The 27,278-nt window shown below is 39.2% G+C and overlaps 5 protein-coding genes across 7 annotated transcripts; all 5 read right to left on the reverse strand.

The window, feature by feature from the left end:
• Window positions 1-159: 159 nt before the first annotated feature.
• Window positions 160-2,173, reverse strand: LOC130696624 (chymotrypsinogen A-like). The gene is made up of 8 exons (XM_057519723.2): window positions 1,838-2,173; window positions 1,583-1,776; window positions 1,346-1,520; window positions 1,028-1,252; window positions 777-954; window positions 442-722; window positions 337-373; window positions 160-280 (listed from the first exon to the last, which is right to left on the reverse strand). The coding sequence occupies exons 1-8, from the start codon at window positions 2,036-2,038 to the stop codon at window positions 261-263; spliced, it is 1,311 nt and encodes a 436-aa protein (XP_057375706.1). The 5' UTR covers window positions 2,039-2,173; the 3' UTR covers window positions 160-260.
• A 461-nt stretch (window positions 2,174-2,634) lies between these two features.
• Window positions 2,635-4,144, reverse strand: LOC130696654 (FGFR1 oncogene partner 2 homolog). Its single transcript, XM_057519759.2, has 5 exons — window positions 3,994-4,144; window positions 3,542-3,695; window positions 3,232-3,483; window positions 3,039-3,164; window positions 2,635-2,966 (listed from the first exon to the last, which is right to left on the reverse strand). Exons 1-5 carry the CDS (start codon window positions 4,005-4,007, stop codon window positions 2,850-2,852), a joined length of 663 nt encoding a protein of 220 aa, XP_057375742.1. The 5' UTR covers window positions 4,008-4,144; the 3' UTR covers window positions 2,635-2,849.
• Window positions 4,145-4,230: 86 nt separating this feature from the next.
• On the reverse strand, window positions 4,231-12,112 carry LOC130696576 (protein inturned-like). Its single transcript, XM_057519660.2, has 19 exons — window positions 11,625-12,112; window positions 11,372-11,541; window positions 11,072-11,288; window positions 10,705-10,886; window positions 10,520-10,605; window positions 9,076-9,126; window positions 7,044-7,273; window positions 6,656-6,745; window positions 6,456-6,533; window positions 6,153-6,366; window positions 5,992-6,045; window positions 5,728-5,790; window positions 5,483-5,662; window positions 5,342-5,391; window positions 5,179-5,274; window positions 4,956-5,111; window positions 4,651-4,819; window positions 4,421-4,578; window positions 4,231-4,343 (listed from the first exon to the last, which is right to left on the reverse strand). The coding sequence occupies exons 1-19, from the start codon at window positions 11,873-11,875 to the stop codon at window positions 4,232-4,234; spliced, it is 2,607 nt and encodes an 868-aa protein (XP_057375643.1). The 5' UTR covers window positions 11,876-12,112; the 3' UTR covers window position 4,231.
• A 5,597-nt stretch (window positions 12,113-17,709) lies between these two features.
• On the reverse strand, window positions 17,710-19,746 carry LOC130696644 (BTB/POZ domain-containing protein KCTD12-like). Its single transcript, XM_057519749.2, has one exon. The coding sequence runs from the start codon at window positions 19,445-19,447 to the stop codon at window positions 18,482-18,484; it is 966 nt and encodes a 321-aa protein (XP_057375732.1). The 5' UTR covers window positions 19,448-19,746; the 3' UTR covers window positions 17,710-18,481.
• Window positions 19,747-22,497: 2,751 nt separating this feature from the next.
• Window positions 22,498-26,777, reverse strand: LOC130696571 (glutamate [NMDA] receptor subunit 1-like). Of its 3 annotated transcripts, none has more exons than XM_059495237.1 (14): window positions 26,526-26,777; window positions 26,249-26,434; window positions 26,081-26,178; window positions 25,859-26,012; window positions 25,503-25,801; window positions 25,261-25,434; window positions 24,923-25,187; window positions 24,349-24,858; window positions 24,154-24,280; window positions 23,827-24,083; window positions 23,599-23,756; window positions 23,355-23,527; window positions 23,036-23,289; window positions 22,498-22,978 (listed from the first exon to the last, which is right to left on the reverse strand). In XM_059495237.1, the coding sequence occupies exons 2-14, from the start codon at window positions 26,393-26,395 to the stop codon at window positions 22,619-22,621; spliced, it is 2,976 nt and encodes a 991-aa protein (XP_059351220.1). In that variant the 5' UTR covers window positions 26,396-26,434; window positions 26,526-26,777; the 3' UTR covers window positions 22,498-22,618. The 3 variants fall into 3 exon arrangements, with proteins under 3 accessions (XP_059351220.1, XP_057375637.1, XP_059351221.1); XM_057519654.2 differs by having other exon boundaries at window positions 26,249-26,437; XM_059495238.1 differs by lacking the exon at window positions 26,526-26,777 and having other exon boundaries at window positions 26,081-26,167; window positions 26,249-26,428.
• Window positions 26,778-27,278: the final 501 nt, after the last annotated feature.

Raw genomic sequence — 27,278 nt, forward strand, 5'->3', positions numbered from 1 at the left:
AAATAATAAAATAATTATAAAAAGAAAATTTTTTTGGAAAACTACAAAATTCTATTAGTTTTGCAACATTGCCTTTTACATAAAAAGATAAAACGTTTTTTTGAAGTGATATGAGTTTCGTTCCAGAGGAACAATTTCTTTATTAAGAACGTTAAAATCCACAAAAAAATATGGTATGCTATCTACGTAAAGAAAAGAAATGATTTATTATTTTCTTGGGGGCTTGCCTGTTCCTTTTGCAGTTCGCTGTGGCATTGTATTTATACTGTGCATATTGTCCCTGTGATACAACATCTTTGAAATTGTGCTCATTACCAGAAAGCTTTCCATTATTACCTGTGTATTGCTGCATCCATGATAAATAGTTTGTCACCTATAATGTAAAGAGCATTAGCACGTGTTAAATGAACAAACCATGAGAAGCGAGCTCAAAGTTATTACTTTTGTATAGATCCCAGGTGTATCGAGTTTCGCGCAGCCGATACCAAAGCTGGTGATTCCCACAATGTACGCTCGACCAGTTTGCGGATCAATCCAGTTCAAGGGACCTCCTGAATCCCCTTGACAGGCATCTTTATTCTCAGCATAAGTGCAAAACATATTGTCCGTAATTTTGGAACCGACGATCGAATTAAGTCGGCAGTTTGCTGTAGATATAATAGGGAGCGATACCTCAAGCAAGTTCTCCGAGGCTGTTCCTCCGAAACTTGTTGTTCCCCAACCTGTAGATTTAATTAATTAAAGATGGTACATAATAATTTATACGCAGATTTCACCAGTAACGACGCCAATTTGTTTATCAAAATCGTAATTGGTAAAACGAGTTGGAAGACAGACGGGCCGAACAGCATTCGAGAATGAAACTGGAGAATCCAGTTTCAGAAGGGCTATATCGTGGTTGACTGTTGTCCGATTAAAATTCGGATGCTGGATAATTTGGCTGACTCTGCGGACCTATTCGCCGTACAGGAAATCAAAGTTGCATTAAAAAAGTCCATAAACCAACAATAAAAAGACGGTGATAAACCTGTGAGGTAGAGGAAAGGCTTAGCGTGTTGTATTGTCCCACGACGACACCGATATTTGTAGCTAGCCGGTTGTACGTGCAGTGGGCAGCCGTGAGAACCCAGTAAGGTGAGATTAACGTCGCTCCGCAAAATTGGTAGCCTCCACCAGACGGGCTGATGTCTGCCAATAAAGTTTGCCAGGGCCATTCTGTAACTCCAGCACTTTGCCCTCCTACAACGCGATTCTTAAGCGTACAGCGAAGCGAAATAAATCAGCACGAGTAATCAAATGGGAATATCTTTTCACAATACTCCCTGTAAAAGAAAAACTCAATTACCTGTCCTTTTATTCCGCAATCGCAATTTGGGGGAGGGGCAAGGGTTGTGCTAGAAACAATGGGCGGGACTTGTGCTTGAGCTATGCAAGAGAATCCCCCGCCATTCGTGTAATAGGCCGAATGAAACGCGATCGCAATAGTATTTGCTTTCGAGGTCACTTGTAGTTTCCCGGTCCTGCATCCAAACATTTTCCCTTCAAAATTCATTCAGAAATAGCAGTTAAAATTTTTTTTTACCCGCAAATTGGGTTAGCAGAATCTCTGAAGGCGATGTCACCGGTGGGTGAGACTAGCAGGTAATCCCCCGTACAAGAAATGGAGAGTGGATCACAAATCAGCGTAAATCGCGCATCACTCGACGTGGTCAATGTCCACAAGCAATCGGCTCCACCGCTGTACAAATTTGGATAGCTCGGAGATGCAAAGCGACCCTAAAAAAAATGGCCGTTTAAATTCACGATCAGATAATTCATGCAATAATAATTTTTTTACCTGGTAGCCTGGGCTAACAAACACAGTTGTTGTCGTACCACATGTGTACTGACGTAATTCCGCAGACGTACTATTATGGCCAACAGAGGTCTGATTGAAATGCAAAGCAGGTTGCAAGTCGCCCAGGCAGCCAGGCAGAAGCAGGGTAATCGCCCAGCAGAAAAACAGGAGCGAGCCCATGTGGATGAGTAAAACGTTCATGTTGCAATGAAGTGTCAAACGAAAGGCACCTTCTATAAATATGGTCAGCTCCGAGCATAGAGAATACTGCGCGTAGTGGTCAAAAACACAGAAATATTTACTCAAATGCTTTTGGCACCTCAATATGCGGTTTCACCCTCATCTTCAATAAAAAAGAAAATTATTGCAAATACCACTTTTTATTCTTAGGTTGTAGCAAATCGGCTTCATCTCCGAGATAAAAGAAAAACTAGGTCGCAACAAGGGCACTGTCGATCTGAATCAATATAGGTTTCCACATACTGAAACATACGTTTTTTGACAAACAGAGGGTTCAGTCCTTTTCATGTGTGGTTTACCTGAAACAGAAAAAAAATATAGATTTGACCTGAATTGGTCTGTTTTTTGTATGTAAAAAATGTGGTAAAACTTCGTCCATTTTGTCCATCTTCAAGGTCTTCCTAGTATTTAAACTGATTAGTTCAAAAACTGACAAAGCCAGGTATCTGCCTCAGTAGGGATTAGACGGTTACTGACCTTCAAGAGAGCTAAAAAAAAAAAAAAGGAAAAGTTTAATTTGGTAAATTAAAAACTGGTGAGGAGGATACGGCAGCGGCGACACGAAACACAGCTTTATTGCAATTAACCTATAGCCAAGCAACATCTAATTAAATTTAGAACAAAAAAGAGAAATGTTATTTCAAACTTTAATATACACGGTGAATATCGTGTAAAAGGAAAGGATGAGAAAGAATCTTCAGAAAGCGTAAAGATATACATAGCCAATGTGTAACGAATCTATCGTATTTTCAATGCTATTTTCTTCTGGAGATCAAGGACTCAAACACGAAACATCTGCTTGGATCTCTTTATCCTCGCTTTTGATACCAAGAAGAGAATTCCTGAGTGACCCGTTATGGCTTGCGATATCCAAAAGCTCTTTTAGACCCTTCAAAAATTTGTAGACAAATTTGATCTCATTATGAATGACAGAATTTAAAATCAAACTGTCTTTTGTTACCTTATTTTCCGTTGTTAATCTGGAGAACAGTTCGATTTCTTTTTGTACATAACTATCGTCTAACTTCATAGCCGTCTTCATCACTCCAACCATGTCATTGATTTTCTCCGCCTGTTCTTCATTTTTCTAATAAGCCATGGCATTCAAACTGATGAAATACGCGTAATCGAACATAATTAGGTATCGAATATACCCTGGTATCCGGTAGCAAGTTGACTAAATTCTTTTCTGTGTGGCTTGCCTCCAACAGGCGACTGATTTGTTGTCTGTATTTGCTCATAATAAGCTCTAGGGTATTTTGGTGCTCCTCAAGAGCTGACTTGAGTTCTTTATTTTCATTTTCTAATGCCCTTAGTTGGCGGTTTTCTTGCTGAATATTGGCAATGAGATCCAAATGGGGTCTTTGATGGGCAGCTGTATTCAGCTCAACCAATTCTTCCTGGTACTAAATAGACAAAATGATGAGAAACAAGTACTAAGATTGTGTGCTTCAATTGAAATACCTCTTTCATGGCATCCACTTGACAAAACATTGCTTGAGCTTGTGACAGCAGTAAATCTGCTGAGGAGTCGTGATCCTTTAGTCTTCCAGCTAGTCGTTTGGCATCAGCAAGTATTTGTTGAACAGATACAGACATTTTGTTTGCCTGTTTAGGGCTACATGGGAACAAAATGCAAATTACACTGTTGTGGTCTTTCACCGACAAGAAATTACAGGATGTGTATCAAAAACACTCTAGACATTCATGCATCGATCAGGTTATCTAGTAGGGATGTACCGTTTTCATCGATTCCTTATGTCGATTTAACAACTTTCAAATCTCGTTTTCTTACGCAATAAACAGCGTGCAGTAAAAACTGTACCTCCCACCATAACTTTGCTTGATCAGACATTTATTTTTGTTCAGTTGGAAAAACTTTGGTTTTATGTTATACTAAAATAAGATCGATTTACCTTTCGTATTTCATTCGATTTACGTTTACTTTTCATTAACTTGAAATATCAGCAAACAGGAAATACAAGAACAAGGATTTGCATAAAAAATAAATAATCAACATTTGATTATGGTGACATCTTGTGAGAAAACGGAAAGGCAGCCCTTTTGGCGAAGATGCACATGGGTTCTTCCTTAATGAAATCTTTAAATAATATGTCTAATAATATCTAATAAACGTAATGAGTATTGCAAATTTCAGAGGACGGCTCCAAATGCTAAATGAAAGGCAAGATCCAAAATATCTTGTGCAACACCATCCTGATGGCAAACATAGAGCTCACGATGTACAGGGGATAGAAACAACCTCCTACGAAATTCGAACAATTTCAAAAACGTGTCTCATAAATGAATTAAACAAATTAATTTTTTAAGAAAAGCTTTTACCCTGTCACCCAAAAGCATTCGCTGGCTGAAGTCGATTTCGTTCCACTGCTTGGAGTCGGCGGAGATTCAGCGACAGTAAATACAACAGATACTTCCTGAAGAGCTACTAAACTCTTATCAGACCAAGGCCCACCCCAATCTGGTCTTTGCAAATCCACCTGTCAATGAGTTAAAAATTCACAAATCATACCTCACATTTTAACACCAAACCAAAATCCACAAGTATTTACTTTGGCTTTCAGAGTTCGCTGAAATAAATTGTGAATTGTCAAGGCAGTCTTTTGAAATTGTTCAGTAAACTTTGTGGCTGCATTGAGTAGAGTTGGAGCAATAAATACACCTGTACCGAAATCCAGCGACAGGTAATTGATCATGGTAGGTCTCGACCCTGGAGTAATACTAATTTGCAACAACAAAACAAAAAAAAAAATGAAAAAAGAAAAGGGAACGAAATTTGTGAAAGTAAAACGTTAGAAATCCTTGCAAGGTATAGCAGCATTATTCTTCTTAGCAAAACAGAATAAATGCTGCGTACCTGCTTAGCCTCCAACTTGGTGTCGAACGCGATATTAAACAACGCAAGTACCTAAATGTGGGCATGTCTGATTCGGGTGACGATGATATCGGACTCGTGCTTTCTGCAATTTGGCTGAGATTCGTGACGAGTGCGGGATTTTGCGGTCCGTTTAATCTATCCGAAAAATAGAAGGATATCTTTTTCAGAAGCTGCTTAATATTAATAGTCAATGAAGATGTACACTTGATTGCAGGATGTTTCCAGGTCAAGGTATTGCAGTTCCTCCAAGAAAAACTGCATCTCTTCAATGAGAAATGTATCAGGATAATTATCCCATCTGAAAGAATGTAAAAGAACTTATTACTGAACTCGATTCATTCTTGAAGATAATATTTTCTTGTTACGATTGACTAACTCCTCCAGATTCCAATTGAGCCACTAAGAGAATATGACCCTATACAAATAGACAACATTAATTAGACCAGGATCATCATTAATCTAATTTTTTGCACCCCAATAAAAAAAAAACAAGACGAAAGACGTACCGATCCTACGACTACGAGGAAGGATCGATTGCCATCACAATCGGCGAGGAATACTTCACGCCAGATGATAAGACTGGATAAGCGACGTCTATGGCTCATTTCCAATATTTGGTTCCACTTGAGAAACGTGCCGATTTCTTCCAGTCGCTTTCCTGCCATTGTCGAAGCCACCAGATAGCCCTGCAAGCAAAAAAGAAAATCAATCCTATTCTCTCCCTCTCTCTTTCGAAACGCAAATAATTTACCTGACAATACACGGCCGATCCAGTTATCGTAGCGCATCGCTGAATGGTGATTGCCTCTTCATCCTGTCGCAAGAGAGCCCCCATGAAAATATAAAAAAAAAAAAAAGAAGTTAGAAGTAATAAAAAAATAAAAAATGCTACGCCCATTGTGAAAGAGAGTCTCTTTTTAATCTGACTCGTTATTCTTCCATTCACAGTGACAAAGGGCCATAGATTCTTTTTCTTTTTTCTTTAGCGATTGTTGTAGTGATATTTGGGCCATACCCAGTCTTCGTAATCGATGGCTTCCATTTGGTTCAGAGTCAGGGTCACGTCCAGCTGGACACATTTTCAGCAATGGGTTGCCATAAAAACAAATAAAAATGTAGTTGAAAGTAGAGTCAATCCATCGTCAATTTTAACAAGTAGATGGGTTTGATTATTACGTGACTTTCAGGGGGTAAAGGGAGCCACTGGCCGCAGGTGACGAAGTAGTTGGAGAGTCGATTGAATGGCCGGCTCATGTCGCTGCCGCCGGGGCTAACGCTAGATCCATTTCCGGCGCTCCTATTGCCTCCACCATCGCCAAACTGCAGCCAATGAAAGAGCGTGTCAACCATACGACGGATCTCATCAGCCCATCGTGGTTCTGTCAAAGCTCTTTTTTTTTTCATACACAATAAAAATAAATAAATTAAAAAAATTGTAAGAAATCGATAGTTGCAGCTGATTTGTTAAATGTGACAGACCTGCGGATGGATCCATACTGAAACTGCAATAATGAGGCAAGTTGTTTGGCCATCATCTGCAGTTCGATGTGACTACACCTGGCAAAGAAGAGAAGAAAATACGAAATCAATACCATCGGAATACATTGACGCCAGGAGGCGCTGCCTTTTATTGCGGCTAGACCACACAAAAAAAAATAAAGAGAGGGAAAATTCAATACCAAATGGAAGGAGCTCCGATGAGGAAAAGAACGGACCCTTCGACAATGTAAACCAGATGAACGACCATACCATCCAGTATGACGGTTGAACTGTAACAAATATCAAAAAGAAAAATCCCATAAAAAAATCAAAGTTAACCAAGATGAAATCCATGCCATCGGTGATTTTCGATCAACAGTATTTGATTGTCGTTTGTTTCTGACTACGTGACGGCAAAACAAAATTCGTGAACGAAATATCTACCATTTTAACTGTGCGGGTCACGAACACACACAAAACTAAAAACTTAAAAACATCAACCATTAGAGATATTTTTAAAAATGTTTGTGAAAGTCTTTACACTCGTAAAGAAAGCCTTAAAAAAAAAAAGCATAAAATCATTATTACCAAGAAGGTGGTGCAGAGCCTGTTAATTGAGGCATCAAGTGAGCCAACGTGACAAGAGCACCACGCCATTTGAGTAAAGGATTCATCACGCCGCTGGCCATCGTTGCATTGGTCGTACTCTGGTAAAGAATATCTGCCGTCTCGGCAGACGCTTCAGTCACATTCTCTTGACTCAACAAGAAAATCCCGTGAGGCGGAGACAATTCGCTTCCTCCGCTGCTGTTCGTCTCCTGTAATCAACAAACGCGGGGGGAAACAAGGCGAGTGCAAGTAGATAAAAAAAAAGAAGAAGAACACTTGTAAATATTTCAAGTACGTTCGCATATGAAACTCTGCTACCAAAGGACGTCAGTATCTCTCGACAACTTTTAACAAAGACCTCCATTTGGGGCCAATATAATGGGGAGACACCCCCCCCCATACCGACAAAAAAAATAGTTACAAGACGTTAATCAAATTATGTTTGATAACAAGAGACACGTGCCTCTTATTAAAAGAAAAACTTTCTGTCGCAGAAAAAAGCAGATGTTTCTCTAAACATTTTATCCGATCGATGTGTAGATTCTGAACAACAAAAAACGTTCTTGCTCGGGAGATTTGTGCCTCTGTTATGTGATGGAAGAAACGCAGGTCTTATTTTCTTAAACATTTTCAAAGCTACTGGCGCGTTAAAAAAAAAAAGAGAGAAGCTCTCTTCAACAAAAAAAAAAAGAGGGAGATCAATAACTCGGCCTATCCCCTTTCTTTCGGCCGGAGAGCACGACACATTCGCATTGACTGTATTATTTTAGAGTAGCTACACATCACTGAACGCAGAAAGAAAAAAAAAAGGGGGGGAATATACTAATGTTTCTAATCCTAAATGTGGCGGGAGGCGATTCGGATGTTTATGGTCGTGTAACGTTGACACATTCACTCACGAAAAAAACAAAAACAAAAAAAAGAACAAAAAGGGGAAGGGATTTTCCGGTTCTTTCATTATTGCCCCGCACTGTTGTCTAAAGAGAGCCATCCCAATCAGAAGACCGACAGACCACACACACGAGCTAAATCTAATTACATTTATCGATTTGCTAAGCACAATGATTTCTTTTATATCTACACGTTACGACTTTTGAAAAAAATGAATGTGGCAAACTTTCACGCGTATTGCGAAATCACGTTTTCTTTTTTTTAAAGAAAATTCCCGCGTCTGGCGGGAAATGGCGTGATGCATTGGTCACAGAAAAATAAGAAAAGGCTATACAAAAAAAAAAGAAACGCTTTTCACGACACGACAGCTTCTTCTTTTCTTATATGCTGAGACTATGAGAAGCTTATCGGACGGATCACGGTCGATTGCCCCAAAAGTCGTGAAAAAAAAAGAAGAGAAAGGCTCCTGCTGTTATTGTACGGATATAATGGAACGTCGGGACCCTACATCAACGCCTAACGTTAATGAATCATTTCATCCGCTGGCCCGTCCCAATATAATAGGCCCCAGCCCTGAACATGTGTCTGTTTTTACGAGATGGCAACCCAGCCCCCTTTATTTTTTTTTTTATCCTTTTCTTCGTGTTGACTAAGCAAAGGTTTATAGTGCGTAGATTCCCGTCTTCTTTAAAAAAAAAAAAATAACAACAAATAGGAAAAGCGGATACAAAGCCGAATGTTATACACCACTACAGGAAGATTTCATTTCCTTTTTTTTATTTTTATTATTATTACGCAAGCTTTAGGAGCGAACCTGCTTGATATCCGCTTTTTCCTATTGGGTGGGCGTTGTTCTCTTTCTTTAGATATTCCGGGGGAGGCCTAAGACGATCACGTCGTGATTGAATCGCAAATTGTGCTGCCTGGCATTACTAAACGAAGGGGGGGGGGGGTGAACTAGCGGGAGGAATGTAACTCTCTGGAATCCGATCAATCAAGGCTTTAAAGAAAAAAAGAGTGTTTCCGAGTTCACAAGGTGCCTCGGAAACAAGAAGATTAAAAATAAGAATAAAGAACTTACGAAATTCAATTAGAATGATTTTAGTTATTTTTTTATTACCTGGTTTCGACTGTGGCTCGATGTTGGCCTTCGCCTGAAATTCAATTCCACCTAATTGACATTTAAAAAAGAAAAAAAAGAGAGAGTTTCATTAATTCAAAAGGGAAATTATCATTTAGCGATTTCTCATTTCCTCTTACGCGATTCCGCCATTTGACGGTCGGATGGACGACATCCGCGCAGTGCGCACTTATTAACAGTATTTTCTCCCCCCCCCCCCCCCTTTCATCTTCGTTGCTACCATTCGCGCTAAATTATGCAAATGCCCGCTTGTTCGTGAAAACTGACAACTCGAGCAGTAAGAAGAGCCACCGCATCATCCATCGTTCCGGATGGATGAACCCAACGCAAAGAAAAGTTCACGACTGACAGGACACTTTTCCCTCCCCCCCCCCTCTTTTATTCTACTACACGTTTCGAACGGGAATCATATCCAACTACTGTCGAATACTGAACTAATCAAACAAGAAACAAAACTGCTCTAATCATCAACTGCTTGGCTAAGCAGGACGGAGGGAAATTCAAACTTGCAAACTTGGCGTGTGCGTTATCGATCCCTAAACATGGCTCGTTATTCGAGAGCTGTTTGCAACTATATACGGCCACCAGCGAAACTCAAAACTTGTTCATCATCTTTACTAAAGCCGGGTAGGGCAATGAGGAAAGGGATTCAAGTTGGCTCGAGGCAAACGGAAACGAATCATCACACACTTGAAAAGTGGTAAGTTCTTTAGTTTTGAAAAAAAAAAAAAAATAATAAAAAAAAAAAATAAATAAAACTTTTCTTTTTTTTTATAACTTGAAAATTGCCACCCCGTAATGAAAGTTTTGCAGGATGTCGTGCCTACTAGGCATTACACAAGTTTTGAACGGCCAAACGCCATTCAAAATAGATAAGCAGCCACGTCAAAGCACGAACGCGGTTAACACTTTTGTTTGCGATCCCCACCGTCAAAATGGCTTAAGATGAATCGCTTGTTTATGCACCTTGACATCGTTTAGGGATCCATTTTTAATGGATATCCTTTTCAATCGATTTCATCCATCAACAGAAACTTTTTCTGAGCCGTTAATCTCTTCCTAAGAACTATTAATCCGCACAACAAACTTTCTCTCAGAATATCGTTTTTCATTCTATCGTCGACCTTCTTTTTATTTCGTATATCGTCCTACTAGATGCGTTCGCGGAAGAAGAAAAAGTTTCTCACGCGTGTCACGCAAAACACCCGAGCCAAAAACGATCAACATCTAAATGGTCTCTGCATTTTTCTTTTAAACAACAACAAAGAAAAAAACAAACATTTTCTTCGTGTTTATCCAAGCGCAAAACTTTCTGGAACGCGCGCCAATTTTACTTTTATTCAAAACGAATAAAAACCCAAAGATTTTCCTATTCCCTACCTCCTCTCTTTCTCACAAAAGAAAACAAAAATTGTAAACTTACAATTTCACGGGAATTGATGGAACTCAGAATGTCGTTCAAGTCTCGGTGAGTCACATTTTGGCCGTTCAGCTTCTCTAGCCAATCACCTGGAACACGAGAAGGGATAAGTTGAAAAGGACGAATAGGAACGGTTGCCATGGGCAACAATAAAGAAAGTTTTAAAACGAAAAAATGTTCGACAATACCTTGCTGGACGTGGGCGAATCCTTGATGAAGTGGACCTCCAGGGGTCAGTTTGTCGACAATGACTCGCTGTCTTAGGGAGACTTCACCGTGCCAGTCGACCGATTGTGTAACGCCTGGCACGAATCCCAGTAAAGTCTCGCACAGATGATTAGGGCCCTTGTTCCTTCTGCCCGTGCTGCCACTGATAGTAATTACAGAAATAGGGGAAAAAAATACAAAAAATTAAAGAGAAGAATGAAAACGTGGATGGATCGATCCGCCTTTGAGGCTCGTTTCTTCCTTGATCTTCATTAAGACGAAAGATTGTAGAAAGAAAAACGGATGGTATCGATATCAAAGGAAAGGTTGGATAGGGCCAACGTGTACCTTAACGAGCTCCCGTCCGCTCCACTGGTGGGATGAACTTCGAGTTCCAGTGTGAATGAGGTCCAATCAGACCAGTCATCTGCAGGCGAACGGTGTGCTTCGGTCGGTAAATACACTCCGGGACTCTCACAATGAGCCATTTCGTTGCCGGATACTCCATCTTTATTATTGCTGTTATTACCGACCGCCCTCCTTTTCAACAGGCGACTCAAGCGATCTGTGATGACACAACAAAGATTTAAAAAAAGGGGGAAATATTAACCATTCAAAGGCACTACAATTGGGATCTTTCTAATTTACTCTTCTTTTTCTTCTTTTTTTTGAGAACTTCTTGACGGTCTTCCGAACATGGTTGCCTAGGTGCTGTGTCTGTTGTTGTGGTGGGAACTTGAAGGTTGCTACTGAACTCTACATAAAAGAGCTCACCCTGATTGTCAATGTGGGACTCCCACACGGGGATGCTCTCAGAACTGGATCAGTTTTGCAAAGTAATTAAAAGGGGAATTCACATCACACAAGCAGGACATAATCATGTTGACAAGTCATTAGTTACCTCCACGATGAAGTGGAGCTGCAATCCGAGCTGGAACAGCTATCTGAGTAATCGCTGGAAGTACCAGAGGAGGAACTCGAACTCCCTCTTGCCCCGGCCAACAGCAAGCCAGGGTTTCTTGTCCCTGGTGGCAGAATGACACCAGACGAACTAGCAACAGCATGTTGGACAGGATCAGATCTCGTGGGCAGTTGCTGATAACGTGACGACGAGTCACTCGACCCACTCCCAGAGTGGCGGTAAGATTCCATGGTTCAATACTCTGTTACAAGCAACAACACTGGGACTCTTCTTCTAAAAGAGGGGTATTCCCTAGCGACCATAGACAATGATGTGTAAGTTAACGCGCAGCTAAACATTCACTTCCCGACCACACTGCAAGCAGACGACTACGTTGATCAACTATTAAACGTTATTGCCAAATATGATGGCACATGAATAAACTAATCATAACTGTGTGTAATGAAAGTCAAACCCCTAACTTGTTGCTTGCTAATTACAATCAACACAAAAACAAAAAAAAAATAAAATACGGGTCACATGACCGTATTTTTTTTTAAAGCCTTTTCTAGCCATACCTTAAAAAAACCATAAAAACTTTTCAACAATTTTCAACGTCGAGAAACAAAGTCATGATGAGCGAATAAACAAAAGAAATATCAACTTGATATTAGTAAACTAATAGATAATTCAATTGTGAAATTAGACAAGCCAATCCCATACATCATCTCCAAAGTGCTTTTGCTAAATATAATTTATAACGTAGCGTGGTACCAAACGAGCAAAACATTCCTTTGATATCCTTTATATATATATATATATATATAATAAATGTTTATATATATATATATATATATATAATAAATGTTTATATATATATATATAAACACAATAATAAAGCAATTGTTGTTATACCGCCTGTCCAAACACATAATGAATGAGATCGTCATCGTCGTTGTTTGTTCCCTAGCAAATGACTGGGCTAGGTTTCATCAACGCAACGCCTTCCCAGAAAGGAAAATAAAAACATAACAATAAATGCCATCAGCCTGTCCTGACAAAGGAAATAACGTGTGGTGTTCGTATCACCAAACAGAGTTAAAGCAAACTAATAAATATTATAATAATTTAAAAAACGAACAACAACAAAAAAAAAGGAGAAAATAAATCAAACCTGCGTCACAAGCTTACGTATACAACACAAACTTTGCAGTTGATGAAGCTAACGACACACGCTGTGTTGTTTGATAGATGTGCGAGGTTCAGTTTATTTATCTACTAATCCTTAGAGCTTACTACCAGCGACGTGAATTTTCATTTTATCTGTAGACAGAGAAAAATATATTTATATAAAAAAATAATAATAAAACGTCAACGTGTTCAGGGAAACGTATGAATCATCTCTATTTGCTGCTGCTGCTGTCGTCAATGATTTAATATTTATATATATATATTTTTTTTTTCGTTGTTGTTTCCTTTTAGTATTATTGAAGGCCTAAAAAACCCCGCGGTGTTGACGTCATGTATCGATCGTTCTTTTTCTTTCACGATCTGTGACAAGTTTTATGGTAGTGTTGCCGAAACCGTGGGCGGAGGCGCCTGGTGGCTCAACACTTTCGATCGTTTTCACATATATATCTAAACCCGTTCATACACAAATGTATAGCGAGGGTAGCCATAGTAACGCAATACTCAAATATAAACAGAAAATAGGGAATTATCTATTATTAGAAGAGTCCACGCCCTTATCAATTTTTTAAAGCCTTTACGTACAACGATTTCATCATACTGCATTTAATTTTGGCAAAACAATTAAACATGTGAAAACGGTTTTGATTGCCGATTATGTAATACTAACGTCACATTCGTTATTCTGCCTTTTAACAAACAAAAAAGTTAATTCTGGGGCTATACCGTGCCTGCTTGCTGTTGACCTACATTTATTACTACTACATACAGTTAAAAATAGAGACATAAAAGAAGCAGCCGGAAAGCATATCTGTGGGCCATGGCTCTTATTGCACAATGAACACTACACACACATATAGTCTACGGGCATAGATAAATGTGCCTGTGCCTGTGCAGCCGTATACAGCACAATAGCCATATACTGGGGCGTGTTTATTCCTGCAGTGAATGATAACAGGGATAGGTATACATGGAACCAGCAACAGTATGGATATAATAAGGGCTTTTTATATGAACGACTTATTTAGCCTATATAGAACGCGTCTAATGACGCACAGCATTACTATACCTACTAATGAATGTTGCTTAAAGGCTGAATTCTTTGAAAAGGAATTATAGGCCATTCTTGTAGAGTTGCGTGAGTGATGTAGGTGTACGCGTGTATAAATTAGAATCGTATCCTTAACGTCAGCCAACACCACCGCAACGTTATTGATTTTTCACGACTGTGTGGAGTAAATTTCTCAGCTGTCATGTTGCTCTTTCTAATAGCTCTAAGCTCCAAATCTCAACTCAACCTAAACTCAATCATCAAAAGATTCAAAAATATTTTTTTAAAGCTTTTCTCTGTGTCTATTTTTATTATTCACACTTCTTTGCACATCATATTTATTCGAGCTTTTATACGATAACAGAAAAAGGCGCTGTTATTTACGAACAGCGATACAAAAACGATAGATATCTATGCAAATATTTACGTATAAAAAATATGCATTTTTGGAGGCATCAATGCGTGCATAAAAATAGTTGGTAAGTACATCTTTTTAGATGATTGAAGTGTAAACATTCAAGATTGAAGCTTCACTCAATCTACGTGACTTTCCTTTATGCACCTACGGTATACATTTACAAGAAACAGGGCAATATAGGCAGAAAAAAAAATATATTAAACGACAGCAAAACACTTTTCTCAAGCTGATGGGAAAACTGAATCGATATCACACAGCAATGTATACACATTTATGTTCGAAAGAAAAAAGGATTCGCGTGTCTCTAGGTATTCTATAAATATATATACGACAGTTGAATAAACAAGAAGACACACACACGCGACCAAAGAAATGCTTTATACATCACACATCAGTTAGATGGATGATGATTTATATGTATGAGATATTATAGACATCACAGAACTGCAGTTTGCTCCATCACATACCAAAAAAAAAAGGAGAGCGAACATGTGCTGCGTGGGCAAACTTTATTATATACTGAGATTTTTATTAGAGATCCATCAAACAGATGTAAGACCTGACAACGAATGAATAGATTTAAAGCGTTACATTTTTTTTTTTAGATATTGCACATTGCAAATTCCATCAATTATAGATACATATATACAGAGTAAATCCATGAAGAGCTTTTGCGTGTACAACTGTTAAATAGATTCTAGGGAAGGCGAATATTGGATGGCTGATCTTATATAATACGTGTTACACAGAAGCAGCAGACTGATGGGAAATACTGCCACCCTAATACACCAACGTCTCTATTCCATTAAATATACATACATATAGAGGGCGATGATGCAGAACGCGCTAGCTGCATGTCAACGGACGATAACGCGGCTGTCATCACGGGTCGCCTCATTTGGCCAATCTCCTTCTACATATCACAGGCAATGGGCACATATGTATATAGACGAGTTCCATCTATAAGTGTCTCGCTTCCGATTCTGCTGTCACATATTCAGCCTTTACTATTATGTTCGCCTTTTGTGGTAGTGGCCGGACGCATAAAAGAAAACCAATCAGCAAATGATTTTCATTTACAGAATGGACTTACATAAAATATATTATTATATAATAAAATTTTTTTCCCTATACGGTAGACACGTATGATATCTTGGTAGATAAATCGTATCAAAATAATTAAAACAATAGTTTTAAACGAAATTGAAATCGCTCGGCAGAGGTGGCCACTTTGAAGAACCCAAGGAACTGTTTATAACATGAACTCATTATTTCCACCGTTTCTAATTGCTATTTCATTAATGAATGCACATTTGTAATTATCGTTACATCTTTCATGTACAATGAATAAATCTACCGCACTTCAATTAAAGCTTGTGTTGAAGCCGCATTTCACCTAAAAAATTCGCGAAAATAAGGCCGATGCAGAAGTCTAATTTGCATAGTTTTAATTAGTATTCGACATGTGTTGTACTCTACTGCCTGGATCGATGTGTGCTGACAGTGTGCACTCATCTGTATACAATACTAATAAAAAAACATAGCTTATATTAAATCTTGAATTGTTTAACGTACACCCAAATTCCAACTTACATTTAACCATCTATATTTACACACAAATTAATATAAACAGAGCTTTTAAAATGTACCCTTAATACAATACGCAAATATCGCAGACAACAACACATGCACAGCCGACTGGGAAATACACATGTGTTATGTACACATAAAGTCAATTACGTTTATTTATATGCTGGCAAATCCTTGTAAATACACGCTATATAGCTAATCCTCTTCGCGTGTACTCTTTAGAAATAATTATAATTAGACTAGTTTAGAGACCTGTAATATAATATAACATAGAGACATCTCATGCATGCAGTTATATAGATAACCTATAAACAAATGCTGCTCACCCATAAGTCAAACACTTCAACTGGTTTTTGGCGTGCCATAACTGGGCATGGATTCGTTCTATATTTAAACTCTACATATACAACGCACGCCAGCAGCAGCGTGAAAATAATACAACGAAAAAAAACGTTATATATGTATATATACATCTCTATATTGTTCTTTGTCCATAGAAACAGGCCTATGCTTTATAGTGTATACGGCCTGCTTTGAACATTGCGGTCCAGAGAAAGACAAAAGGCCACGTTTGATCAATGACTTTTTCTTGTACGCTCCTGTTGCTGGTTTATATTATTTGAAAAAAAATGGGTGCATGCATAAATGTGGCGTGAAATAACAAGAGATAACCTTCGTCGCGGTGACGATCGTAAATCAAGTGTTATCTATACAAAAGCCACGTAATTTATATCGAAGAATTTTGTCGTCCATTAGCTAGTCGCTAATGGACGAACCAGAGAAACAAGTATACTTATGTAATAAATCGCTATATACATATACACATTGTTGTTGGCAGTTGGATTATTTATGTTGTGCAGTCAATATCGATCAACCTAGGTGGATGTTATCGTTTGATCTCCGTACGTTTTTTTTTTTATTTCGGGGACGTATTATAAATCTTTATTAAACAGATACGTAATGTACGAATCCCTTTTTTTTGTTCTTGTTTTAATTGAATTTCAAAATAGCTATTTATACCGGAGAAGAACAACATTGCAATAAGGAAGTTAGCGATGACGAGGCGAACGTCATTACATAAAAAAAATATGCTTCCACATGTAATCTAATTTATAGGAAGCCAACGACCACAAATGGTTGGCAATATAATGACATTCTATATTGCTTTGATGGATAGGTACGTTATGTAATTCAATTTTGTTTAACCCTCGCAACGATAAAAATAGAGTTACAGTCTTGTTGATGTATAACGTTCTAAGCCTTTAGAAACTATTTAATAAGAATGTAAGAAATAAAGTTACGGGCTGTGATCCTCATGTTTTAACAGTGCAAAAGGCTAAATATAAATTTGTCTGATAAAAATTAGAAACACATCAAATCTTGCCAGGTGTTGGCATACGAGAAGTCCCTTCACATTGAAGACCTCGGCACCTTTTTAATAGCTTTTACACACACAGCGAATATAAACATAAAAATCACGTGCATCTTTTTATGTTTATTTGATGCCTCTGTCCTCCTCTATGTATATACAGAATATCCTTCATAAAGAAAAGGGACAGTCCCACAAGATCTAACAATTTTCTTGCCCCCTTTTTTTTTGTCTTGATTGTGCACACGATCGGTTATATAGACATATAGTTTTGTTTTTGTCTTTGTCTTTCTTTCTTCCATGTATATTCTTTTTCACTCTCTTTGCCCCGATCAATAAATAACAGCTAGGCCTTTTCCGTACACACACGCGTGTACAACACATTGAATAGCTTTTCCTTCGTTCAGTTAATATGCTGGATAGACAGTATATGATTTAATTGAAATGTTATCAATTTTTATTTCGACTCTTTTTTTAATTCGTTCTAAAAACTAAATATTAGTTAAATATATCAAAGATCATATTTTAGCAGGGCGAACAATTGGGAGGGAAAAGGGATTCTATTTCTTTGAAATATGAGAGGGTCAAATGAATGTCAATTTAAATCAACTAGGCTATAGTTGACAGGAATAACAGAAAGCATACAATATTAAGTAATTTTTAAAAATTTGTTTTATGGGTTTTTCCTTTTTTGAGGGGAGGAGAGAGTTTTGGAGTTGAAAATCTTCGATTCGTGGCTTGTTTGTTTGTTTCGTTACCCACCGTGCAAAATAACAATTCAACAGCAGGTAAAATATGCTAACGTATATAGTAACTAGATATGCAATAAACAGAAACAGCGTAATACAGAAGGTAAAAAAAAAAAAAAATTGTCAAAACAATCGACTCGTTATAACAGCCTATATGCGAAATCATGAGGGAGACACAATCATCGTTTCAAATCGATTTCCAGTTCACAAAAACACAACTGATATCCTTAATAATTACAGGTATACATATATACCTTGTGTAAGGAAACGAGAAACGTAAAAAATAATTTTCAACTATATAATAAATTAAACCTAGCCTATTTTCAATAGCGAGAGGAAGAATATGAATCAATGGCTGCTATAATACGCTTCAATAACAAAAGAAAAACTCCCTCGAACACAAAATACTTGTAATTTGAATTGATAGAGAATAATGAAAAAAAAAAAAAACATATATAGATTTCTCCTACATTACAAAAAAAAAAAACGCAATCAACGTCGAACAAAGACGAATTCATTGTAGTGATTCCAGCGGTTCTCTTCTGAATCCATTCCCGGTTTGATGTCGGTGCCGGCGGATGCGGTGCCAGATCCGCAGGAAGCGACGCACTGGAAACCGGCTTCCTGGAGCATGTCGAACGCCTGTTCGAGGAAGGTGTGCTTGAGGAAGAATCGGCAGGAATAGCGGTCGGTGGCACCGCGGTCCGGGTCGCGAGATTCGTTGAGGGTCTCGCCGAAGACTTCGCGGCAGAGGGCCACCCGGCCGCAGACCAGGATCCTGGAGAGTTTGCGGAATTTGACGTCGGCCAGCCCGTCGCGTCCGAAAGCGAACGTTCCGCGGTAGCCGACGGTGATGTATCCGGAAGAGCGCGGAAGAGCGACAGCTAATTCGGCTGGGGGCGACGGAATATCGCCGGCAGCAATGAGGTCTTGCTCATTCTCATCAGCCGACATGTCGCTGGACGTTGGCTGCTGGATAGCCAATCGAGCTAATGCGTTGGCGGCGCTAGTCGCGGCCAACAAGGTCGTCCTCATCTCTGCCATTTGGAAGTAGTCGGCCTCCTGTTTGAGCCGCTCGCACTCGTGAAAGTTCTCGGGCAGCGTCAGTTTCTGGTTGCGCAGAAAGTCGAGCGTGTAGCGGAAGAGGACGCCGTCGCGGTCGATAAAGTACTTGCCCTTGGAGTCGCGCAGGACGGGCTGCTGGACCTGGCCGGGACGCCAGCGGCCCGTGAACATTTGTCCCAGCAGCGAATCGGGATCTCGCGTCAACGTCGACAGGGTCGTCGTGTAGTGGACGCCGCCCACGTTCAATTCCACAATGGATGGGAATAAAAGTCCGGCACCGCTGCTGCTATTGCCCGACGACGTGCCAACATTAGCACTACCAGCTAGACTACCAAGACCGCTTCCGGACGTACTTCCGGCGCTTGTACCGCCATTCCCATTACCGGTCGCCATTTTTTTTTCTCTTTCTTTTTCGGTTAAAAGAAAAGAATTTTTTTTTTTTTTTTATTTAGAGATATTTATATCGATAATTAAGCAAGTGGTTGTTGCACTTTCTTGTGTGGGTACGAAATTCTAATAACTGGAAGCACCAAGATATTAAAACAATTTATTTTAAAACACTAAAATCAGTTTTTGTTGATTCACTCACTCAACAGTGTTTTTTTTATATTTACGTTGAAAAAAAAAAGAATAATAATTCACTGATGGGAAAAAGATTTTCTTTTGTTTCCGTGTCCGTTCGGATCGGCTGGCCCGTTCCGTCTGCGCTCAAAAGTCCCACCCACCGTTTGCTTTATACGTATCCCGCTCTCCAACAATTTTTCCCCCCCGTTTCTTTTTTTCTTATTTTCTTGTTAGATGTTTTAGCAAAAGAGAAAAGCCTGACGCGTCTGCTCAGTCGGTACGGCATATAAGGGAGGAGTTGTCAAGGAATCAGCTCGTCAAACGCGCAGCAAAAGCTAAAAAGTGGGCAGGGCCTGCTCAAATAAAATTTGTGTACACATCTTTCACGCCCTACAGCTATTTCATTCTTGGTGAATATACCTTTTAACAACTTTGACTCGAATATCTATAGCCACATCATTGATTGAATGCATCAAGGGTTTATTGTATTCATTTTTTTCGATATGAGGGGGCGGATATTCGAAGGAAGTTGGGGACGTCTTCGCTGCAGGCCAATACAATTCCCAATTTCCCTTGTCGTTTCCTTTGGTACTTTATACAATTATTTTTAATATCATTTCCAAGTAGGGAGAGTAAAGGATCAATCCGTTTAGTGGTATAGCGATCATTTTAAATTCCATCACGTACGTTATAGCTATGCAAATATGTCGAGGAATGCAATGAGTGGGTTTGTGGAGATCTACATATGCCACCGCATTTGCTGTGGAACTTCTTTGATTTCCATATAGAACTCACAAAGTCTTCCTTGAAGACATCTCAGTGCTTATCCCTATTTTTTTTTTAAAGGAAACAGATTGATATCGATCCGAGGTTTATACAGCAGTGGCTTATACACGTCCGTCTGATTTATCCCCCTAATCTTTTTCAGCAGAACAAAAAAAAATACGATTCTATATAAGCAACGAAACGTATTTAGGATTGTGGGATATATGCAAGAACCTTGTCCTATATCGGATGCTCATTTGTTTCAGTTCATTTGACTAATACTAGCAGCGTTGCCAAATCGCAGAGCGAATAAAACGACAAATTCAAACATCAATAGATACGACGTGAAACATTTACGCATTTGAGCAAGAAAGGCCGGAAATATTTTGCATACAGATGCACGCCTCAGCGTGCAAACATGTTTGATTTTTCATTTAGCCTGCGGCTTAAGCTCTGCATCTTCGAAGTTATTAAGAAAATGGAATACAACGTCCCGTTTGATCGTTGGTCATGTTAAAGATATTACGCGGTGTATTTACATAACTAGATCTAAAGCTCTCAGATGTATCTCATAAAGTGTGTGGTCTTTACTTAACGTATCTACTTAAGTGATTCGCTGTAAAACACAGATGGATGTGCCGATGTGGCAAGTTTGCATAATGCGAGGGGAAATGTGCTGAGGAAAGGAATATCAGAAACGGAGCCAAGTTCCTTTCTAGTGGCTGATTTTAAAATTTTTCAATATGTATATATTCGTTTCGTGGTTTCTATTACAGACGGTGCAGCATTGCGCAGCAGTTGCGAAATGCAATGAGGAAGCGGTGCACTTCGCATCCGTCGACACAAGACTTCCATGTCGAAATTGTTTGCATAGCGACAGTTGTACTCCAAACTTGTATATTGCCCATATCATTCGGCTTCACAGTTATGGGACAACGAGCTTTGTCAACGTCTTGCCGAATAAACAATAAAAACAAAACAATGTATGCTAAAGCACATAAATAATGTAATAAAGTATAGCTTTGGACAAATGTGAAGAGACCGCACAACCGAAGATTATGTACAGACAACGTCAGGAATATATAGCGTGCAGGGCTGTTTGTTGAAATAGGTTGCGATGAAAACATTGTGAGGTGAATCTTGTTGTTCGCCTGCAAGAGTTTCTATTTGTTACTTTACGCACAGTATGTGAATCTATTGCGACAATTCATTTACCGCAAATGAGCATATTTATGTGATTTTTTAATAGACGTGGTAGGAGGATATTGAGACGAAGAGAGTAGGACATCTAACGATCAATTTGCTCTTACCCATCAAATCTTGGCGTTTTACACAGCAATTAAGAATTTGCCTGGGAATACAATAAAGGTTAAATCATCACAGCGTCAAATATAGACATAGTTCGATGTCAACTTAAATCAATATATAGTGATGGATTGTTTGCTACTTCATATGCCAACACGAAACCTCAAAGCATATAATATCCACTTCAATTGGGTAACACTCAAACAGACGCAATTACAGAAACTACGAAGCCGCAGCACGAAAAACGAAGTAATGTATCAGAATGCCATCTGTCGATAGCTTTCTAAACAAACTAATTTTTGCTGCATGGTTGCTTAATTTCCCTAAATATCCCACTTGAATCTTCAGCTTAAAAAAAAAAAATCTTCAATTTGTCTAAAACAATACTAGATAATGAACCAATTCTTTAATCTAGGAGTTAAGAGGTCTTTAAAATTTACAGTGCGGTACAAGAGAAGGCAAAGCAAAAAATTCCTTTGTTCCATTAATAACAGTGAAGCAAACAGTAACACTGTTTACTACGTAGTACATTTACTTGGGTTGCTTTACGAGTCTTTCAAAGTTCAAGTACAGCGTGCCATTCAATCGAACATAATTTCTACACGAACAAAAACTATACGAACTTGTAGGATATTGACATCTGTAAAACGAACAAGCATTGCTACCCAGCAACGAGTACTTGTGTTACTTTTCTCGATTTCCTGTCACGACCGATCGATACATCCATTCAAGCCAACTGATCCGCTCTAAACAAAAACAATTTATAAAACCTGAGTTTTTGAATTGCTTGTCGATTTTTACTTTTCAATTATTTCAGTTAGTAGACAATACCTGAAAGCAAAATGAATCATATCGTACACACACCAGTCGCATCTGGTGTAGGGCATATCCAAAATGTATTTCTTAAATAACAATGCGCAATGTATTATATCAAACGGAAAAATCGACGTATAGACCAGGTCGACCACACACCACCGCCGGTTGTTGTTGTAAAGGGTCAATCATGTCGACGCTCGTTCCCCTAGACAATTTGCTCCTGCGGTTGGCTGGAAATAAGCCTGTAGCACCACCTGGTGGATGATACTGTGCTGACTGCATTTCCATCATATTGCCCGGCATCAAAGTGGACAAATTTTCTTCTGTGTTATTAGCCATTCTAATATTCGAGCCGGCCATCTTGTTGCCAACAGTTCGTCTAGTTGGTTGTACAGCCATAGAATCGTTCACTTTCCCGTTCGACTTAAGTCTCGATCGTTGATTTTCAAGTGCCGCTCGAAGATTTTTGCGTTTCTGAAAATTGTTCAATTCGATAGTTTCTTAAAATTAAATTCTTTTCAACTGAATTACCTCAACCATTGTGCGCCATTTATCCGTAACGTGCCTGGCCAGTTCCATTCGCCTTTGGCGACGAATCTGATGGCGTTTGTACATGATTTCGATAAAAATGAGACCTACTCCACAGACGATGCCAGCAGCCACTAGTATAAACACTCCAGCCATGTTTTTAAGTCCTAAAGTTGCAGGAGTCTTTTCATCATGCTCGCATTGTTGACCGCTGCCTAATTTAATCCAGCGTTCGTCAAGATCCTCCATGAAACCTCCTATCAAATGCAAACTACCCTTTTTGAGGAAAGATTTTATAGAAACAAATTCCAGGAAATTATACTTTCGTGAAAATCGAGCACAGACAGAGTTATGACGTCGGACCACGGAGAACCTTTGCGGAGACCAATACCGTAACCAGAGCGGCCAAATAATTCACCAGCTGTAACCAGGTCACAATCTTGGGCGGCTTCAAATTCTAGTCGGGAACTGTCCCAGATAAATGCCTTCAATTTTCTGTGGATTAAAAAAAAAAAAAAAAAGAATTAAACAATGGGTTTTCAGTAATAGTAATGTTTCAATTATACCCTTCTTTCACTGCTTCAATTGCTTCCTCCGCTGTCGGATAGTTGTTGCCTTCCATCGTGCGGTACATGTTAGATAGTTCCACCTGACGCCGGAAATACATGTCGACGGCCGAGCCTCGGACCGTTGCATAAGTGAAATTTTCCATTGGGTTCCTCAACTAAATGTTTGTGCATTTTAAACTTATTACATCGCTCTCTCGTAAAAAAGAAATCTGAGTTCTATGTTACCCGAGGATCGTTGATTCCGGATAAACTAGTTTTAGGCCGATCCAACACGAGAAAAGCGGCTAAATTGGCAGTGTAAGATGCTACGATGATCATGGCGAAGCCGGCCCAAACCATTCCTAGCACACGGGCTGAAAAACTTCGCGGAGTACCTTCACCGATTCCAGAATTCAAAAGAACGCCCCAAGCAAACCAAATGGCTGACGATAAATTCAAAGCATCCTCTTCAGTATTCTCAGCGTTAGCCAATCGAAACCGACCTACCAACAGAGGTAACATTTTGATGTAAAATACATAAAAGCCAAAAACTAAAAAAAAAGAGAAAACTACCGAAAGGTGAAAATCGATCGAGTAGGTAGAGAACCAATGCAACGACATGGACAGAAACCATCACTAAAATCCATAAGGTATCTCTGAACGGTTGCAGGAAAGACACCAACGTCGATGATTTCGGTTGCTGCACAGAAATAAATTAAAATCCTTTTGCATCGATTTTTTAAAAATGTGTTGTTCTAAAGATCATACCTTTTTCTCCAGGATAGTAATGCCTTGATATTTAAACGGTTTACTAAATTCAATCACTTGCGCCCGTTCCGGATTAATAGTCAACGGGGCAACAATCATATCAGCTCGATCTTCAACTAACTCGCCAATGAGTCCGTTCCATTCCTTTTTGCCCGTTCCGTTCTTAGGAGATAAACTACCGAATTGTCCGTCAGGAGACAAGGCTAACGAGTAAGTAAAATTATTCTTTTTAGCCAGTTCCTTAAGTAGATCGATGCAATAGCCTCGGCAACAGTAAAAGCGATCGGTTGAAGATTCCGCCGTGTTGTTGAACCAAGGGCAAGTCACTTCTCCATCGTTGCAGGTTTCAACGCTAGGATCGTTGATTCGACGTGCATAAACGAATGGCTGCTCTACAATGGTCATCACTTTCAGAAAAGTAGGGATTATAAATCCTTCTGGTTTCTGGCGTAATCCACCCGGCCAAACAATTTCGCTGTCGTTGACATTCAACTTTAACACGTTCTGATACTAAATCAATAATTTTACTTAGCTTTTCAATGAATTTGTTGATGAAGAGATTGTTCTATTTTACCTTTGAATAAAAGAATTGACCAACTTTTGTTTTAGTGTGAGGACGGTTGATGTTGACGATGTCGTATTCCGAGAAGAGTCTATCACCATTATCGTCAAAGGCAATCTTGCCCGTTAATCCGTCATTCAGCACCTGTTTCTTGATGTACTCGAAGTACAACCTGCCTGTCTCCCAGACTGCCCCTGAACTGTTACAATCTTGCGGAGGCGCAGTTATACCCCTTTCGGAGCCTTCCATTTCCCTCAGAGCAGAAGACAATAAATACCTTGAAAATACATCAAAAAGATATTAAATGGAATTTTTTTAATTAGCTTTGTACACCATGGTATTTTGCTTACAAACTGTCACGGATGTGCGCCGCTTCATTTGAGGCGTGCATTTGTTGGAGACCTAACGCCCCAACAGGAACGCCAGGTACGTCTAGGGCCTGTTCAGTCACTAACCAAATGTGCCCGGCTCCCGTCAAATTGAATTTGGCTGCATCCCTAAAAATCACGGCTGCATCTGCCGCACTTTAATCGCAATAAATTTTTGAAATATTAATTTCAAACTAAAACATTTAACACAATTTTAGTAATACTTTGCGTAGACAAGGTATACCCTTGATTGACCTTCACTAATCTCTTGCAATTCTTTAGTAAAATCTTCTAATTCCGGAACGAATTCTTTAGTCAGTTCAAATTTTATTTCGCGTTGTTCTCCATCGTCATCGTTGCTCTGGAATTGAGTCTGTAGCCGGTTTAGGAGCGTATAACCATCCACATCAGCGCTGTGGATAACCATGACTTGCCAAAAATGAAAGTGGCGGAGTAGGGCAGCCCACACATCCGCCTGGTGGAAGAATGGCGCTACCGTCCTCAGGAATGAAACATGAATATTCTACAATATTCACAATAGGATTTAATGCCCATTATAACATTTTAAAGTGGTACATACTTTATCGGAAAAGGCAGCGTCTCTGGAACTGATTCCAACAATAGGAATATGATAGAATCCACCGGTATAAGAAATGGTGGCAGGGGAGAGGTCGCCCTTAATTGGATGTGAGACAATTACAGCGTACACCTGTTGGGCAATCAGGTAGTTACACCTTTGAATGATTAAAACAAATGTTTAGTATTAATTGTGAACACAAAATTTTATAACTTTTGAAAATACATTTTTAAAGCTGTTCGAATAGGATTGGGATCTAGTAGCATGGAGGCGCTGTGTAATGTTGCATTGACTGGCAGCAGAGTGAAATCACTGTTAAGTTCCTAGCAAAGATGTCATTCTGATTAGAAATTTATCAATGATTTTAGAAGTTTAGTATTGAACAGGACTTACGGTAATAGCTTCACGGAAAAGGGTGTCGTGCCTGTCATCATTCAGCACGGCACCGATAGTAAAGTTGGTTATCTTGGCTGCCATGCTGTTGTTACTAGTCCAGCCACCCAGAAACAAACACAGCCAGACCCAGCCGGACGCCATCATTTAATAGCAATCAGAAAGGCCTATGTCTGCGAGGCGGTCCTGCTGCGTAGACGTCAGTGTAAGAATTAAATATTAAGACACAGGATTGCAATAAAACATATTAAAGAGGAACGTTAGCATCGGCACTTACTCTTGAATTCGACGAGTGGATGGTGACGTATACAGAGTCAACTTGGAGATTGTTATTGCCGTGAAAGACATCCGAGTTGCAACGTACGTAGACACGGCAGCTGCAGCAGAGTTCTCGAGATGTTGAGATGGATATTATATCGGTACAGACTGCAACGGGACCTAGTGCGCAGGTCGAATGAATAAATACCCTTTCGGTTTGTCTCAATCGATACGCAAGTAGTTGTGAGAGTTCCCAAAGCACAGTTCTAGGACATACATAAAAATAACCTCATTATAGTTCATTCGAATTCTTTCTATTTATGTTTGGACTACTAAGTATTTATAAAGTAGTTTACATGCTCCCAATTTTTTTTTATTGCCGTTGCTAAAACCTGTACAAGATAAGCATCTTGTACCTGTTTTAGCAACTTGTTGTAGTCTTTCCGCCGCGTAATGACGCCTGCCTTGACCGTTTACGTAACATAAACAGGTAATCAACGTGAGATGTACTTCTACGTTTCGCAATGATTTAATCGTCCGGAAATTGGGAATGCAATCGAAATAGTCACCGCTTAAGTAGTCACCACATTAAATGGGAAACACGCTCTACTATTATTGAATAATGATACCTTTTTCTCGAATTAGATCACGTTCGAGTTTCTCCTATACGTAGTCCAAGATGGCTTTAAGGAGACAGAATCAGACTGTGTAATATGAGGGACAAAACACCGTAATCCACGTGCACCTGATCGACTTCTTCAGCCAAGTTGTG

This window comes from Daphnia carinata, chromosome 5 (assembly GCF_022539665.2).
Source record: "Daphnia carinata strain CSIRO-1 chromosome 5, CSIRO_AGI_Dcar_HiC_V3, whole genome shotgun sequence".
Lineage (NCBI taxonomy): Eukaryota > Metazoa > Arthropoda > Branchiopoda > Diplostraca > Daphniidae > Daphnia > Daphnia carinata.

Coding starts and splice junctions, on each gene's coding strand:
- LOC130696576 (XM_057519660.2), bottom strand. CDS start 11,875: ATGGAATCTTACCGCCACTCTGGGAGTGGGTCGAGTGACTCGTCGTCA. Junction 11,542..11,624: donor AGCTCCACTTCATCGTGGAG/GTAACTAATGAC, acceptor AAACTGATCCAG/TTCTGAGAGCATCCCCGTGT. Junction 6,746..7,043: donor GGCTCTGCACCACCTTCTTG/GTAATAATGATT, acceptor TATTTGTTACAG/TTCAACCGTCATACTGGATG.
- LOC130696624 (XM_057519723.2), bottom strand. CDS start 2,038: ATGAACGTTTTACTCATCCACATGGGCTCGCTCCTGTTTTTCTGCTGG. Junction 1,777..1,837: donor TTGTTAGCCCAGGCTACCAG/GTAAAAAAATTA, acceptor CATTTTTTTTAG/GGTCGCTTTGCATCTCCGAG. Junction 1,521..1,582: donor TCTGCTAACCCAATTTGCGG/GTAAAAAAAAAT, acceptor GTTTGGATGCAG/GACCGGGAAACTACAAGTGA.
- LOC130696644 (XM_057519749.2), bottom strand. CDS start 19,447: ATGGCGACCGGTAATGGGAATGGCGGTACAAGCGCCGGAAGTACGTCC.
- LOC130696571 (XM_059495237.1), bottom strand. CDS start 26,395: ATGATGGCGTCCGGCTGGGTCTGGCTGTGTTTGTTTCTGGGTGGCTGG. Junction 25,188..25,260: donor GCGCACATCCGTGACAGTTT/GTAAGCAAAATA, acceptor TGTATTTTCAAG/GTATTTATTGTCTTCTGCTC. Junction 24,084..24,153: donor CGATCGATTTTCACCTTTCG/GTAGTTTTCTCT, acceptor CTCTGTTGGTAG/GTCGGTTTCGATTGGCTAAC.
- LOC130696654 (XM_057519759.2), bottom strand. Junction 3,484..3,541: donor AAGTGGATGCCATGAAAGAG/GTATTTCAATTG, acceptor TTGTCTATTTAG/TACCAGGAAGAATTGGTTGA. Junction 3,165..3,231: donor ACTTGCTACCGGATACCAGG/GTATATTCGATA, acceptor ATGGCTTATTAG/AAAAATGAAGAACAGGCGGA.